This window comes from Chiroxiphia lanceolata, chromosome 3 (assembly GCF_009829145.1).
Source record: "Chiroxiphia lanceolata isolate bChiLan1 chromosome 3, bChiLan1.pri, whole genome shotgun sequence".
In the NCBI taxonomy this organism is placed as follows: Eukaryota; Metazoa; Chordata; class Aves; order Passeriformes; family Pipridae; genus Chiroxiphia; species Chiroxiphia lanceolata.
Window position 1 is genome coordinate 54,131,152 of NC_045639.1, and position 18,012 is coordinate 54,149,163.

Sequence of the window (18,012 nt, forward strand, 5' to 3'; positions counted from 1 at the left end):
GTAAAACAGAGAAGACAGGTGCTATAACTGGGAAATCAAACAAGTAAATAACAGTGAGAGAAGTAAAATTTACAGATTGATTTAGTCTGGTTTTTTTTTCTCTGCAATGAGATTTGTAGGTATTTCTTAGAGAAAATGTTTTTGGGAATGTTGCAGTTTTTGAACACTTCATATGCAAAAACTGATGTAATGTGCATGATCTTGTGACCCAGCTTGTATAAGAAGTCCATTTGGTTCATGGGGGAGATTCAAAATTTGTAACTAGCTGGGTCATATTGATTTTGCAGAACATGTTCCCCAAAGCTTCTCTAAAGTCTGTGCCCTACGCACATAACATGCGTGCATTCCCTTTTGTGCACTGTCATTGATTAGAGGCTCCTTTGAAATGGAAAACTTCACCTTTTAAAAAGGCTGTTACATTAGTTGATTCCTTTGCTTGCTTGAACTGGTTTCCACTGAACTTGAAGAAAGGAAGGAGGGGGAATGATGGGGGCTCAAAGGGAAGGTGCTTGTCATTTACTGATAAAACCTGAGCAGAAAATCGTTGCTGCTTAAGGACACCTGATCCTTGGGCATCTGTTACAGTAATTTAAACTCTCGGCTTACTGATACACTTTCTCCCCCAAAAAAGAAAAGAAAAAAAATAAATGAAAATGAAAACAAAAACCCCAGTGACACTACATTCGATAAGGTAATGTTGGGTTTGCACTTTGTATAGCATTTCTTTCCTTGTTTAGAGAGAGAATTGGATAAACAAAGGACTAGTATTCATTTCTTGAGCAAAATCTTCTGCTCTGAATACTTGAAAAAAATGCTATTTATCAGCTATCATGAAACTTGACTGACAGGTGGAGTCTGAGCTTAGCACTTTTGGATGCTAAAGCACTACCTTGAACCATTAAGTTTACACTTACCTTAGTGTTTGACTGTATTTACCCTGCATTCTATAGTTGCTCAGCACCCAGCAGGGATTTTTATGTTTACCTGCCTGAGAGTATACATTCCCTGTCATACAGTGCAGCATGAAGCAGTGAGCATATTTTTACATGTACACTCTATGTGTGGAAGGAGAGGAGCAGTATTGTTGTTCATATGTGCAGCAATAGAAATTTCTTGGGGGATTGCATTTTTTTGTGCTCTTCAGCTTTCTTTTTATATAGCTTATTTCATGCTTTCTATAATAAGCATTAAAATGCTTACTTTTTAAAATAATTTTAAATTTTTCATTTCCTGCTCAGCTGTAGGATATTTGGACCTGGTCAGTGTAAATGGAGCATGTTATCCTAGGGACTTCTGTTCTTGTCCCAGAATTGGTAACTGGTCATTGTTGTTTGATGCCAAATCAGTGAAATGGTTTTAGTTCTACAAACAGATGTTGTCTACCTAGGTAACAAGAAATTATATTTACTTTTATGTACATAACCTGTGTCTCAGCTCATGTGTCTTTAAAAGTACTGGGACTTGAAGTAAGTCCCATACATCATAATGGACTGTCAGAGCTGGAGAGCTCTGGGGATAGAGGGAGCAGGCTGTGTAGGTCTGGTATCAGAAGTCTCTTGGAAAAGCAGGAGTGGCCACGGCTGCTCTACCTGCATGTGTGTTAACTGCTGCTGAATCCCAACAATTACCATTACTTGGGGATACCATAATGGCAATGTAGTCATGACTAATTGAGGTAGTCATTTAAATTTGCTATGCTTTTGGGGGAAAGGAGGATGCATGTTTTGCTCTTTTTTTCTGATATATCTACTCCAGACTTTTCTTTATATGATCAAAAGTAGGGGGTTGAATTTTTGTGTTTATTGAACTCAGAGCTTTTATAAGCTTTTGTTGCATCAGGCCCAGAGGTGGGGCAGCAATGATACCACAGCTGTCTTGACCATTCGGCAAATAGTTGAGGTACACAGTCTCTTGAGTTCCTTATATTCAGCTGTACCTACTTACTTGTTTGAGTTTTGGAAGCTGCACTTTGAGGATGTCCTTAGTAGCCAGAACTGCTCAATGACTTAGAAGTTATTTCTAGGGATCAAATAGAAACCCAGCATATCCCAATTAACACCCTAAATTAGTTTCCTGAAGCTGCAGCACAAAAAAAGAAACCTTCGTCTTGGCCTTTAGCTTATACTCCATTCTTACTTTTGTAAACTAATGGAGATTTCCATCTGCCTATACAAATACTCACCTGTTCAAGCACTGTTAGGAGAATATGTGTCACAATAACGTTGAAATAGGCACTTTTACCCCCTGCAGGAATGAATGGTTCCTTACTAATTTTGAAAAAGCTCAGAAAATTTACCTGCTTTTGAGTAGTATTTTTCATGCTTATGCAGTTGGGTATGTACATGTCAGGTTTCAGTCTTATATTAAAATAGTGAATTGGGAGTTCCTAAAAACCATTGAATTTAATGGAAACAGTTAATGACTTCACGTTATTACTCTGGCAAGCACTCTCATAATGGGGATACTTAAAGAAGCCTTATTTATTAGTGCAAATGTATATGGGTCAGAATTAATTTTAAAAAATCTTTAATTGTTTTCCCCTTATAATTTTCACAGCGGTGCGTAGTTAAATATTCATGATAATGCTGATGATATGCTAAAGGTCTGAAATAGATCTGGAGTCTCAAAATCAACACAGGTTATTTAACCCTTTTCATCTAATGCACCATTGGGGACTTGCTGAGTGAAATCCCAGAGCACTGGAATAATTAGAAGATAGTAATGAGGATTTAATTAGTCCCTTGAGATATGCTGAAATAGGACCACTGAGAACTTTTCTTTTTGGACATGGATTGCAAGCAGAATTGCTGTTGCAGCTGCTGTGATGTGCTGGAAAATGTATTCCATTGCTTGAGGCATTTTCATGGCAGCATTCTGTCAGATCTACGTGGACAGTGCCCAGAGTAAGCACCTCCAAAATTGTTGAATAGAAGTCGCCACCTTCTCCATCACCTCCTCCCAGCAGTTGTTCATTTTTAGTTTTTTTCTGTCATTCTTTCTGTTCTAGCTTTATTTCTCTCCGTTGTTGACATGATCCAGCTTTTGAGGATTGTTGTACGGTTATGTGCTCTGTTAAAAACATATCACAGACAGGGACAGGGAATAAGAAACTGCAGGCCTGTAGGAGTACAGGTGTTATAGTAAGCAAAATTTGGATCTTTTTGACACAACTGCTTGTAAGGTTCATCCTCAGATCTTGTCCTTATTTAGTATTAGATCTTCACAGAAGTGATATTTATCAGTAGCTGTAATGTAGTAAATTTAAATAGCTTTTTTGGCAGCCAAGATGTTATCCAGCAAGAGGTAGTAACAGATGGGATGTGATCGGGCATTTTGATGTTCTCTTTGTGCTTCCCTATAAACACTAAGTAGCAACTGAATTCCTGTAACTACAATTTCCTATTTGCTCATTAGATTTCATATAGGTATTTGTCTCCCCTTTAACTGTTTTCTGGGCATGCTTATTTGTACACAGTCATCACATAAATTCTACAGTCATGTATTTTCTTCTAACAAAATATAAATGTTTTTGCTTGTGCGGAAGACACAGAATACCAATTGGATGTTTTACGCCTACAATTCCTGATGAAATTTATGGCTTAATACTGACATTCAATGGTAGAGATTCTTTTCCCTGAAATCTATTTTCTTCTTAAAAAGACAAACCAAAAGGAAGAAAATAGATCAAAGAACCCTTATTGTAACAAAAAAGATACTGTAGTTTGCTTTTAGATCTTAAAAAGACTTTTTTCCCTGAGAATACGTTTTTTGCTCTCATTTGGGGATTTGGGATCTATTCAGAGCACTGAGGAGCTAGAGAATAAAATGATTCTTGTCATTAAAATTCTTCTGCTTGCCATGTTAACGATGACACCACTTAAGGTTAAATCAGACTTGGTAATAAGTTTACTTGATGTAGACTGAAGTGTTTCAGGCTCTTAAAGAAAGATTCTTGAGACATGCATTGAGTGCAAAGCCACAGGTATTTTTGAGTGCCTCTTCTGCACATAGCGCTCCAAGTGGGTCAGTGCAGAGGAGCTGAGCTCTGCCTGGTATGTAGGAACACTATGCCAGGCTGGGAGGAAATCTTCATGCCCAGAAAACTGGGGTTAGAGGAATTATGCCCTCAACAACCAGAAAAAGTGCATCATGTAAGGAGGAAAAGCAGGTTTTAGTTGAAACTGTCACACTTAACTCTGTAAAACATACCTTTTCCATCTCAAGTCACATGATGAAGTAGGAACATGATGCATACAAGTACACAGAGCAGATCTATATGTGATGGCAAAGCCATGTAGTAGAGCTGTGCGCTAAACTTCTTTGGTGACTCAAAAAACTGCAGTAGTTTCTCAATTTAGTGAGTGCTGAATTTATCATCAGTCTTTAAAAAGGATCAGACCATGATTCTTTTTTACCTCTGTATTTTTAATTTGACAGTAGAAGTGCACTGAAATGTAGTCTCAATGTGATGAGCAAAAAAGCTACAATATGTCTACTTTAATTAGTAATCAACATTTCTGGGTTGAAAAGGTTACTGTTTTTCTCACTGAACTGTGGAGTGAATAGCTTTGAGTCTGTCTCTCAAGCACTTCAGGAAGATCTGCTTTTCTTGCCCAAGAGCATTAGAAGTTATGTTACTTTACCAAAACAGGTTAATTGTTAAAGAAATCAATTGCCATTTCAGGATGCTGGTTTCAGACTGTACTTGGATTTCAAATATACACCAGCCAGTCTCAGCTTTAGGTTGATATGATCTGTGGCCTACACTAAATACATGGCAGTACTGGCCATCTGCAAGAAGAGCTGAAGCAGGAAAGGGTATGATTTACATGTGATAAGCCACACTGGGAGACAGCAAAACTGCAGAAGTAGGATTTGAAGTAGATATAGTATTTGTACCATCAAAACCCAGAGTCGGGTCTCAACAAATACATTTTGTATACTAGCAGATGGTCATTGCACTCTTCTTGCTGATGTAAAATCTTGTTATACTTGGGGATGAATCTTTATTTCATTTTTTAAACTAAAGTGGAGATTCTCTTTTTGAATTAGGGAGCAAAATTGACTTATTCTGAGAGAGTTTATATAGTTGCCAGCAGAGAGACTTCTCGATAGAGAAGTTTCCACTGACTTCATTAGGCAGCTGTCAAATTCCCTGCCTCTGGGCTCAGGGAGCAAGATAAGCCACAGCAGTTACTGATGAAGAACTTGACAAAGTGACAGTCAATGTTGCTGTCACCAGGCTTGATATAAAGTTACTGGGTATGACCCCTGTCCCTGGGACAGCTTCCCGTGGTGGCCTATAAACTGGGAGCTGCCTGTGGTCTGCCTGTTCAACAGCACCATTGTTTTCAGGACACTCTACTCCCTTAGAAACTAAATTAACCTTTTTATGAAGTTTCTCTACAGAAAAAGAACCTCTGATCTAAGACATTTTATGTCATTTTAAGTTAATATATAGGACAGTGAGTTGAAATCAATATAATATATATATTAATAGCTAACACTGGATAGTTCTTTCTATCACAAAGGATCCCAAAAGGCTGCAGAATAAATGCTCATCAGGGAACAGCTGCAAAACAAGGAAGAGTAAAATCAGTCAAATCATAAATCATGGTAAAATAAGACTGATACAAAGGCATTTGGGGACTGAGGAAAACACGCTGATTTTGTGTTTTTGAAAAAACATTATGGTTTATTTTACATGTGTGCAAGATAGAAAAGACACGTTGTGTATTTTAGTCTTGTCCACAAAATATGTGTGTGTGTGTGTGTGTGTGTGTGTGTGTATATCATGGTATTCAATATATTTACTTCATGAAAAAGAAGATCTGAGTTGATCCAAGGAACCTTGGAACAGCAATCTGTGGGGAGAGTAAATTTTCAAACCTGAAATTAGACTGTGAAGCCTGCAGGCCTTGCATATTATACATTTAAAAATGCCATTCCTTCTTGCTCTCCTCCGTGATTTTCCTAAGTATGCATGTTATTAGGCAAACTTGGACAAATGTCGATTGTACAGAGCAGACGTACTCCTCAGGTTTTTATTGTTGCTGCTGAGATTAATTCTAGCAGTCCAATCTACCTACTAAAATTAAGGATTCGCTTTGGGGGCAGTTGGGAGGGCAGGCTTTTGTACAAGTCACTGTTGCCCTGATTTTTCAAGCACCATAGTAAAATCATCTTGTGTAAGGTATGTTACAATAACAAATTATGTGTAACATGGTGGATGAGCAATGTTTTTTTGTTTAGCCAGTGCATCAACATCTCCACAAATGTCTTTCCTTCTCTGTCCTCAGTATAGCACTTAAAATTTGCATCAGAGGCATTATGCAAGGTTTGCATTAGGAAAGGTTAGATATTTCTCCCCGGCTACCATCTGGGTTAATCTGTCTGATCCTTCCCCAGATTCTAATTTATCAATGATAGATTATATGAATTTCAAGGCTAGGCAGTAGCAGAGGGAGGTTTAGGGGTGGGAAAAATTAAACCTTATTGCATGCTATACATAGACTGGGTTTTGCAATATCAGAGAGAGAAGCAGAGGAGATTCAGCCAGTTAACCTAATAGCACAGCTGGTAAAACACTAGGGGGTCTGGGTTAAAACCTTAGCTAGGTCATTAGTTTCCATCTTCCCCAAAGCTATTCACGTTGTGAAGAGAAGCAGTCAGACAAATAAACAGTGAGGAGACTGCAAGATAGATATTAAAGCATAATAAGAAAATAATTTTAAAGAAAAATAAACCAATCCAGAGCTTTTTCTTAAACACTGATCTTTCTTGTGAAAAGGAGAAATACTGCAGATATCTTTGCAGGAAGTCCTAATTTCGCTGGCAGTGATGTTTTCCATTACTGCTTGTTTCGCATAAGCAAAGAAACATCCTTTGTTGAATGGGTGTGAAGAAATGTGGTGGTTGTACTGAAGGTATTAGCAGATGCCAACGTGAAAATAAATTGTCTAGATAACAAAGGGAAATCATGTCACTGTTACTCTAGCTCAGAGAACTTCAAATGTGTTTAGTGGTGTCCTGATGGACTTGGAGAAGATGACAAGGTTTTATGTGGGCTGAAAAAAAGAGCTCAATGTAGAAACTTGATTTTTTGTTTTCATGGTTAATGGAGAAACATTAGAAGAAGAAATTCTAATTAGAAGAACAGTTCATTAAAAGAAGAAGAAGAGAGAGTGAATACAACCCAACGGCTGTCTGAGGAAGGAAAGTCTGCCAAAAACTGTGTCATGGGTGTACAAACATTTGCTCTTTTTTCTCAAAGAAGACCTTTCTCCTAAGAATACTTTGGGGCTTTTTTAAAAAATAGAATGTGATTGGAGAAAGAAATGAGAAATTTAAAATTTTTTTTTAGCTTTTATAGGAGTTAAAAACTGATTATCAAAAATATTATTAGCCTTCTTTTTAGCAGCTGAAGAATAAGCTTCTGAATTTGTCCTGTATCAGTGATCTCAGTACATGTTTTTATGCTGCTACCCTTCGGTCGCTGAAGTTGCTTGTCAGCCTAAGTGTTCACTCAATATCAGGTATATTAGCAGAGACATGGTGTCTAAATATTGTGCACGTCATGTGGTGCTGCTTGGGGACACATCTAACAGGTTCATACCAGAGACATCCAAAGATACTGTATGGCTGCAGTGCAGGTGGTTCATTTATTTGATTCATTATTCCTTTTACCTGCTTATTAACTGGACAAGAATATTGAGAACTACTATTTGCATCATCTAAATGACATTGACACTGCAAGCTGATCTACTCACGCTCACCTAGCCCATCATCCTGTAGTGTAAATGACTGTCAGATACTTCATGTGTGTCAAACATAGATTTTATATGGGCTGTCACCAGTCTAGCTCAACATATTTTAGTAAGGCTGGTTTCTGGAAAGTGAAAATGAGATCTGAGGTATCTTGAATGCAAAGAAATCTTGTGCCTGTTTGCTCTACAAGCCAAGTTTTTTTATGCCACCCACATGATTTCACTTGCTTTACGGGGTTTTATTCTAGTACACGGGTCAAACCTTCCCCAGTTTCTAATTGCTGTTATTTGTTTTAGACCTGTGCAGCATTTTTGTCTGCTTAGATTTTTTCCAGTACCTAAATCTCTTTCACTGTGTCCTTTTCAATGTTTATTTTAAGTAGCACCTTAGGGGTAGGTACCATGCCATTTTTTGCCAGTGCCAGTAAGTACTTTATGGCCAGGTAGTGCTGGCCCCCCATAAGCAATGGGACAACAGTTCTTAACTCCTTCAGTCTGTAACCCCACCCATCTCCAGGTCTGATCGCACCGTGGTCAGAACAAACACGAAATGTTTGTTCCAGTACCATCAACAGTCTGTGCAGACACCTGTATATTTAGGGTTCTGGTGTCACAGGCTTATGTGAGAATAACCAACTCTTTCAATTACTAAAATACTTCATTAATGTATGAGTTGGTGTTCGTGTTGGATGTTTCCTTGCAGTGTTCTGGGGTGCTGACTGTGGACATGTTTAGCTGGGCAAAAACCCAGACATAGTTCATCAGTCCAAAGCCTTCCTGAGCTGTCCTTGCCATCATGAATGGGTGGGCTAGGCAGAGTTTCAGTCTGACTGTGATCTTCCTGATCATCTGTGCCATGGTAAAAGGTTGCCAAATTTTATTACATTCACTACACAGAATAATGGTTTTCATTTGTTTAACTTTACCCTGCCACTTCTATCTCAGTGTTGTTTATCACAGATGAACTAGATTGGGAGTCACTGCTTTAGATCCGTCTCAGTTCTGTTGTATTCTGTGGTGAAAATCCTGAAAGAGGCAACACAAACTGTTGTTTGAGGAAGGAAAGCCTGCCAAAAAACTTGTGTCATGGGTGCGCAAACATTTGCTCTTTTTCTCAAGGATACTGACCAGTGCCTTGCTAATGTACCAAGCATTGGAAAATTTTGTGATTACACACACAGGTTTTTCCTTTAGTGGTAGTGGAAAATATCTCTTCACTTATTTAATTTTTTTTGAGCTGATTGAGTAGAGGACTTTCTGTTATTTTCTCTAATTATTTGATGATTAGTGCATGCATCCAATCTGTTTCTGCTTCTCTCATTCCCTGATTTTCAGAGTAATAAGCCTGTCTAGCCCTTCTTCAGTTTCTGCCCTTGAACAAGAGAAACTTCCTTATTTCTTACTCAGAAAGGTCTTTAGTTGTTTTGGTCCCGTACTCTGTCACTAAACGTGCCCCTCTAGAAAGACCCATAGCCCAGTGTATTTTTTTTCCTTAGGTAAGTTAATTTTTACAATATATTGTTGCATGTTGTACTTTTCCTCATTTTTTATTTATTGGATATGTACTTTAATGATGCTCTCCTATCACTGTAAACTCCAAAGTTTTTGTGAGCTTAAAGTGAGTAAGTGTTCCACGTGTTTTCAGGTTTAATTCATTAATGAAAATCGATGGGCTAAATCAAAAGACCTCTTGTTGACCATACGTTAAGTGTGTGCCAGTAGACAGTTACTGTCCATCAAATGATATGCAATAACTTGTTCCTTTGCAGTCAGTTCCTTTGTATTTGCTTCTACTTTTCTGTAAGTTTTTTTCATATTCAAGCCAAGATTTTAAAATATCAGATGAATCCGTTTGAGATTTTATAGCAGCACCCTGCACATTCGGTGGGAGTTTTTAATGGTTAGTGCTAAGGAGATAGTATTCAAGAAACACATGATTTTGTATTGGTCAATGTACAAATATAATAATACAACCTTACTGCATAATTTTGTGAAGCTTTAGTAATTTACTGTTGTTTATCTGGTTTGTATGTACATATACCTAAGGGAAGAAAAGGTTTTAAATGTTTTTAAAAGGCATCATAAGGGGTATTAGCTATATGATGTATATTAACAGATGTTAGTACTGCTTAGGACAACAGAGGCTTCATTTTTGTCTTTTCCTTCATCAAAGGAACAGAAACATTTCTGTCATAAGCATTATTCAGTTTATATTTTTCTCTGTGTTTTGCTAAAAAGAAAGAAGAAAATAAAGAGCTACCTGATCATTTTTTAAACATTGTATGTGTGTTATACTTGAACATGTACACATATTTTATTATTGTTATGGTGTGATAATTGTTAAAGTATGGTGCTGCTTCGTTTAGAACTAAAAAAAAAAGCAAAGATGACTGCAGTACTAAATGGTTTTTAATAAAGACAATCATTCTTTAGGTATAGTATAAATGTATAGTATAAAGTGTAGTATAAAAAAAAACTAAAAAGGAAGAAAATGCTTCTGTCAGGGTCACTTAATTCAGCTGCTTCTGAAATAGCTAGTTTGTGAAAACTACTCCAGTGTTTTTTCAATAAGTAATGTCTTGTTATGATGGCAAGTAAAGCATCACTCTACCTCTTTTTTATCACTAGTATTAAGGGAAGGGAGTAGATTTGTTCATTGATGAGCAGCATGTTGCCATTGCAATTTTGAAAGTCTTAACTCATACTCTTTCCTAGCAGTTTATTTAAAAGACAAAACAACCCCACCTTGTTGTCACAGAGGTTGACATGTCAGATGCAGTCTGGCTGTTGAATCACCTCCACTGCTGTTACTCCAGTGCAGCACTAATGTAATCTTACTTCCTTCTTTACAAAGAAAACTTTATCTTAGATCTAATTTCTGGAAAGAAAATTTATTTCTTTTTGTATTGGCCATAAAATGAAGTTGAACACTAGGGAAATGTGTGTAAATAAGGAAAAATGAATGGATGCCAGTGCCTCCTCTCGTTCCTGATAAGATTTTAGAAATTGATGTTGTTTTCTCTTTATGATGCATGAATGCTAATGTATTGACCAGGAACCCTTTTCTCTGTAAGACATCTGAGCTTTCTGCAAATATTTGAAACATTTCAAACTCATACACTGATCTCTGAATAGTCACTGGGCTCTCATGGAGGTTGATGACAAGAGACTCATCTATGTTGTAATGGAATCCAGAACACAGTAAGAAACCTGTTCTTACCTTCTCCCCATCACAGCTCTAGGTGAAATGATCCTCTGCTCTCTGGAAGGAAGTTAGAGCATGTCCTGTTTTAATGCCGTGTTTCAACATTACTGTACAGACAGTAACAGAAGATAAGACAGCACAGATATTCTTCCTGAATTTCAGGATTCCTTTTCCTTAATTCTTTACTGTCTTAATTCCTTTATCTTCTTTCAAGAGAGATAGCAAAGCCAGCCTTGATTTTGAGAGGAATCTTACATCCTGTGGGATGGTGAAACTCATGCCTCACGTCAAAAGTAGTTAAGAAGTCTTTTCGTTTTCTTGTTATGTTAGTCAACATCTCTGTAAACTAAGGCTAGAACATGAGTTTGAGTGCTATCAGACAGTTATCTCTACTCTTGAATACTGGCATGCTCATGGCATGGTTTTGGCAGTGCCTGTGAGCATGCTTGAGCTACAGCCCAGAACATGTATAAGGCAGGACAAGGGACTGTGCACAGGAGTCATTACAGATAAGACTAACAGGATTGAGTGGGAAGGTTTGTCTGTGGGACACAAGAGCCACCACTCTCTTCTGGCATACTATTTATGTTATGACCTGTACATGTAGCTGCACAGTCCATTCCAACAGCATCAGAAATGGATGAGAAGTTTACTGAAGAAGAGGTCATTTGAGTAGAAACACTTACTTCACTATTACTTTGGTCCCTTCCAGAAGCCTTTTTGACAACAGCAGGGTGGCCAAAACTGATATTCTCCATGTTTTCATTAGACTTAGTCCATGTCTCCATTAGCTTCAACACCAGCAGTCCCTCTGCATCCTACGGGAAATTACTGTACTGGTAGCTTTCTGTGTGTCATCCATCCTTGTGGTGGTAAGTACTGCCTGCAATAATAACTGGGCTGAAAAACCTTAATCACTAGCACAGTATTTGGCAAGTTTAGTTCAGATAGATTAAAAGGCCCACAGCGAACAGAAAAACCTCACATCTGTAGAGAATCAGGCGTAACTTTACTATTTTATAATAAAAATCTTAGTGTGCCCAGTATGATTTTTTTCATTTAAATGGATCCCACAAGCGTGATATATATGGTGTTTGTGTGTTGGGAACACAAGCATTTATTTTGTACAGACATATGATTGTATTAGGTTTCTAAATTACTTACAGCACTATCAGCAGAAGATATAGGCTTTGTGATAAGATTTGTGCACAGAGTGGAACTGTTTTAAAAATCAAGGGTCTGTTTCAAATAAAGCTAAGGGAGAAGGTCATGCAAGCTTTCCTTTGCGAAGTGTGGAGTTTTCCAATCACTACAGACCAGTTTCTAAGCTGCCATTTCACACTCAGTATTTGTCATGTTGGGTGTCAGTGTGTGCGTTCTGGCTCCCTCCGAGCAAGTGTCAGGTTCTGACTTTGTAATTCAGGTGTAATCAAGTTCCTGTCCTTGGGGCTTGCACAAAGATCAGGAAGACTTGATGCATATTCTGTCAAATCTGGCAGTTGTTAAGAGGTTAGCACAATACAGGTTGAGCTGTTTCAAGCACGAAGAACTGGGTGCAAGGGGGTACAAGGTCATCTCAGCTCATGGTTTTTCTCCATACAACCTGCACCTCAGTGTTTTCAGTTAGAATTTTGATCATGGTGTCTCTATATGTCTATAATGTCTAAAATTAATGGAGGAGAGTGGAGGAGGCACATTTCATAAGTAACATTTCATCCCCTGCGGCCCCAGACCATGAGTGTCTGACCTGCTGCAGCATGGGCCACAAGGCAGCCATGCTGGGGCACATTGGACCTCTGGGGCCATGTCTCCCTCCTCACCAAGCTTAGTGGCAGCAGAGTGGACGCTGTCCTGCGGTACGCACGTGGTTTGCCTTGCAGAGAAAGGTGAAGATGAAATTAAATAGGCAAACAGAACAGAAACAAAAGCGGATTTCCTCCAGAACTAAGAAAAAAAACTCCTTGCCAGCACATCCTCTTCAACATTGAAAGCAGCACTAAAACCTTTCAAGGTGCAAAACATTAGAAAGCCAACATCCCTACATAGACATTTCATGGGCAGGATTGCACGATTTTTCTCAGTTCATGAAAACCTAAAAACCCCCACCACAAAAGCCACTTCCATCTCCCATTTAATAGGCTTGGTTCTGTTCCTTTATATGAAGCTTCTAAATTTTATAGCATTTCACTAGGTCTCTTGCTGCAGCTTTTGAACCTCGAATTAAATTGGGATTCATTAATATGTTTACAAAAGGGAAAAAGAAGAGAATACAGTAGAGGTGTGCTGGGGACAAACTAGAAGAAGGACCTAAAGCACAAATACATACAAACCGACTGTTATTTCTGACTGGTATGACTAGTTTTCACATAGTGGTAAATTTTTAGCTCTGGAGACTTTTGTGGGCAATAGAAGTATTTGCAGTGCGTTTCTATATGCTGAAGTTAGGCATTTTGGTAGCAACATATAATTTTGGAAAGTGATACTCCCACCATAAGTCATCAGGCAAATTCCCTACTACTAATAAGTAATGCAGATAATTGCCTTATTTTTTTTCTAAAAATTGTTTTAATTTTAAAATTAACAACCATTTGTAACTAAGCAGGACTGCCCTGTCTTTCTTTTACAAGTACGGGTTTTGGAACCATGCATGCAGGTTTTTGTGGTTGAGAGAGCTTTGCTGACTTGGAGATGTGTTTGTTTCTGTTTGTATGAACAACAGCAGTTTTCTGAGTATTTTGAGTCTGAAAATAACTAAAGAGAGTTGGTTTATTTTAATGCCAAAGATTTCTTAAAGGATAGTTACCTGAATATTAATGTTTGCTTTGGCCGTTTTTCTCCCTTTAGGTTTTATTGGCAGGCATACAGAGGAACCCCCAAATGTCACAGTATGGACCTCAGCAAACTGGACCTTCCATGTCACCACACCCCCTCACCTGGAGGCCAAGTGCATCCTGGAATGGGTAGCTTTCAGCAGAGTAATTTCAAGTGGTACTTATGGGCCTTCAGATGAGCCAGTAATGGACCACAAGGTAAAACGCTCACTGTAATAGATATGATAATTTATGTATTTTTTTTTTAGCCTATAGATGTATTGTGTACTTAGGTAGGTGATTTCTTAAAAACAACAAAACTACATCACACAACACCCTCTCTAAAAAAAAATCCTAAACAAATAAAGCTGTCATATAAAGGTGGAGCTGCTGCACCTTGTGGAAGAAGTTGTTTCTGTTATTAGCACCTTCCTCTGCATAAAAATAGTGACCTTAAATTAGGCAAGGGAATCATGAATCTGTGGCATTGCCAGTTCTATTGTTTAGGAGCCCAAGCATGTCATCTATGTGATGAGGCTGCGTTTGAGCAAGCAAGGAATAAGGGTCACAATGCTGATCCCGAAATAGGACTTCTTTTCTTGGATGAAATCCCAAGGCCAACCTGAAATTGCATGGTAACTGTGAGGGTAAAGTCTTCTAACAAGCATAATAATACAGTGGCTACTGTGGAAATAGAGTATTGAGCTCTAATGCATATGGTTTGTGAATCTTAACTAACTCTTCAGACTGAGAGAGACCGTTCCTTTTATTTTGCTTGTTTGACAGAATTGGTGAGGGAGTAAAACAAAAATAGAATACACGGTTCTTCTGCCCCTGGACAACCTTGAACTTGTCTATTGTTTTGCCTTTAATGGATAACCTTTATAAAGTATGCATCTGTTTAGGGGTTTAATGAAGTTGAAGTCAAGCCATGGAATATATAATGGGCTGTATTTTCTTCAAAGGTACATAAAGAAGCTTTTCGATTTCAGTGCTTCCTACTATTGCTTTCTTACTTAAAAGCCTCAAAAAGGACTGGTGCTAGCAGTGGGAGTTTCTGTAAGGGCTTGATGACTTGCCCACGCTAGCAAGGAGGGTTATTTTAGTCTCCAGAGTTTCTGAGAACTAGTTCTGATGTTTGTTTGCAGGGAGCCTTGCTGCCCTGTGTAATGTTCCTTTCTCTTCCGTCTCTGGATAGCATTTGGTTTAGTGTTCTGAGCAGAGGGCTACAAGCCAAGATTTCCCAGTTTCTGATTTTGGCTCTGCCTTTTACATCATCTTTCAGCTTAGGCAAGTAGATTCATTTCTCTGCTTCGCTTTCCGTAACTGTAAATGAGGCTAGTAATGCCTTATAGCCATGTGTGAAGATTAATTACCTAACTCCAGTTGACTTGTGCTTTCCTTTATTTGGAAACCATTTTGTGGCCATGAAATGTTGTCCAAGTGCTTATTTTATCTGCACAGTGAGCAACTAGCTTAACTGGTAAAAACTCCAGTGGATTTATGATGTGCTGTCCTGACTTCCAGCTGTACTGCTGCTGCTGAGATTCCGAACCATGGGAATAGTGGGTGTCAAGTGCAGTAAAACATTAGCCATCCACACTGATTGAATGGAAGGGGTTTTGTACTAAATCAATGCATTTAAGTAACACGCCGAATACTGCTTTCTTTTTTGCTTGAGTTCAGCAGTTCTTTTCCCTCCCTCTGTAGATGAAAGTGCCTGTGTAATGATTTTTATGGGTCATGGTCAGGAAGAAACTGCTATTAAAAAGTGAACTTGAGGGACAGGAAGAAAATGAACATCATTGTCATTAACAGTCCGTTCAGAAGGGTTTGGTGAATAGTGTGATGGATGAAAAGTGTGTTCTTCTGCCAGCCCTTAGAAAATACTAGTGATCCTGTGCATGGTCATCATAAAATTAGAGCCTTGCAGACTTTCAACTCTGTAGGTAACAATTAGACTAAAGAATACTACATTTTCACCAGGCTAATCTGACCATTAATAAAATCCAGGGATGAGATGATGATATTTACAAGTCATGTATTTACCTGAATTTAAGTTTTTAATAGCATTTTTTCATTTTTAATGAAAGTATCTGTAATTGCAACTCTTAACATACCCTCCTACAAAGCACAATCATATGCCAGCAATGATGAATATATAATAATGTTACCTCATTTGCCTTTTACTGCCAAAATAACAAATATGTCAGAATTACCTGGGTTGCACCCAAGTTTTAAATTATTAAAGTAATTCTCAAGGATCTGATTTGTTTTCCACGTTTTGTTCACATAGGCCTTCCACCAGAACATTGTTAAGCATAGGCTGAGTTTGACAGGGCTACTTGTATTTTATATCTGGACACTAAGCTTTTGATCCAGCTCTGATTGCTGGATTTCACTGTGTGCTGCCCTGAAAGCCGTTGCTCAAGGCTAGTGTCCTCTGTGCAGTGGAATTGCTCACCGTAGTAAGGCTGCACCAATAGGTTTGGATTGGAAATTAACCCCCAGTTCATGAGAGCAGAATGATCCATTTCATGCCTATGGTTGATTTATTGGTTTTCATGTGTTTACATGACACTTAGATCTATAATAAGAACAGAATATATTTTCCCAGGAAGCAGTTTCTGTACTGAGGACCCTAGTCCAATTCTGTGAAACCGTTTCCTACAAATAATAAATGGCTTTGGCTCCACATTTTTTATGTCTGGGATACAAAACAGGAGCATGCAGTACAGAACATTAGTTTTAATTTTTTATTAAATCCCAGCATTTTCCTGTCCTCAAGAGTAAAAACAAAAGCAGAGCAAGAAGGTAAGTTTTACTGAAAGAAACAGTCTTTGATTTGTATTTGGACAGCATCTAGCTCAGGGGGTTAATGAAGCTCTGGTCTATAACCTGAGCATCAGACTGCTACCACAGCAAAATGTCTGTTAAATGCGCTCTGGAGAGCAGTTAGATGCTGTAGTCAGTTGGATCTTTAAGGCTGGGGCAGAGAAAAACTTCCTGTGAAGCAGTAGAACATCTCAGAAATGCATCCTGCCTCCCTAACTTTTCCTACTCAATTCAGTAGTAAACTGTTCTGTTTGGGTATAACAAAGAGAGAAATCACTACTGAGTGAGTTTGAACCACAACCCCAGAACTTCACATAAGTTAAACCCACTTTTTAGTGGTAAAGTAGTATGAATTGAGTATTTGTGCTTTGCAACTTTCAATGCTGGACTCACTTCACAATAGCATTTTGCTATCTAGCTCCCACTGATTTTAATCCTAGATTTTAATTAAAATGTTAGCATCTAAGGATGAGATTCCCTAAGTATCTCGAGAGTCTGGACCTCTGAATCCAGACCCACATATACAACAGCCTGTGGAGTTAAGACTTACCTATCAACTGTATCTTGCTGAAGTCCCCCAGGTAAAATAGTTCAGAGGAATTCAGAGCAACGTTTAAATTTTCTGTACAAGAAAAACTCAATGGTTAAATGCACATGTAAAAAATTCTAAAATTATTTGAGATACTGTTTTTAATACTGTGAATCTGACCTATGTCTCTAAAGCAGAAAGCAAAGCTTGTAGTTAGTTCTCAAATTTCCCTCTTTTCAGTTTGCCTAGAAATGGCAAGATATCAGAGCACTTTGTTCAGCAACCTGAACAAAGTGGACCAGAGTTTCAGCGGTAAGTATGAACATCTGTCTTTGGCAGGTTGTTAGTCAGCTTTTTTTTTTTACTTTATCTTCATTACACTTTTTTTTTCCCCCTCCTGATTCCAGTTATTGCTTTGGTGTTTTCCCATGCATTTGAGATGTTGTCTCTCTGGGTACAATTCTACTTTGCCAAGAGGGAGTTGGAATCAAAAATCCCTTAGATATGGAGGGAGGAGTTGTTCGGTGGTATTGTACAGCCGCTGTTGCCAGGCTTGTACCCACTTGAAAAGTGTGGGCTCTTGGACTTGGCTGCCTGACACGTCCAGCTGATGTGGGCTGGCCTAGCATCTGCTGCATTCATTGTGTTTAATGCTGCATCCATCTGTTTTCTGTCAAAGCCACTGCCAACAAATTACGAATCTATAGAGAAACATGGAAATAAGATTGCGCTCCTCATTCCTGGCAATTCCTCTTGTATTTTGTTGGCTTTTATTTTGCGCTTTTTTTCTTTTTCCTTTTTTTCTTTTTCCTTTTTTTTCTTTTTTTTATCTGAAAGGTATGAGAATAGCTAGTACTTGAGGTATTG

General features: G+C 38.2%; 1 protein-coding gene across 1 annotated transcript in view; it reads left to right on the forward strand.

Annotated features, from left to right (window-relative positions):
- Nucleotides 1–18,012, forward strand: part of ARID1B (AT-rich interaction domain 1B) — a 323,963-nt gene that overhangs the window by 243,935 nt on the left and 62,016 nt on the right. Inside the window, 2 exon segments of the mRNA XM_032684303.1 lie at nucleotides 13,829–13,896; nucleotides 13,898–14,000. Coding sequence (XP_032540194.1) covers nucleotides 13,829–13,896; nucleotides 13,898–14,000 — 171 coding nt within the window.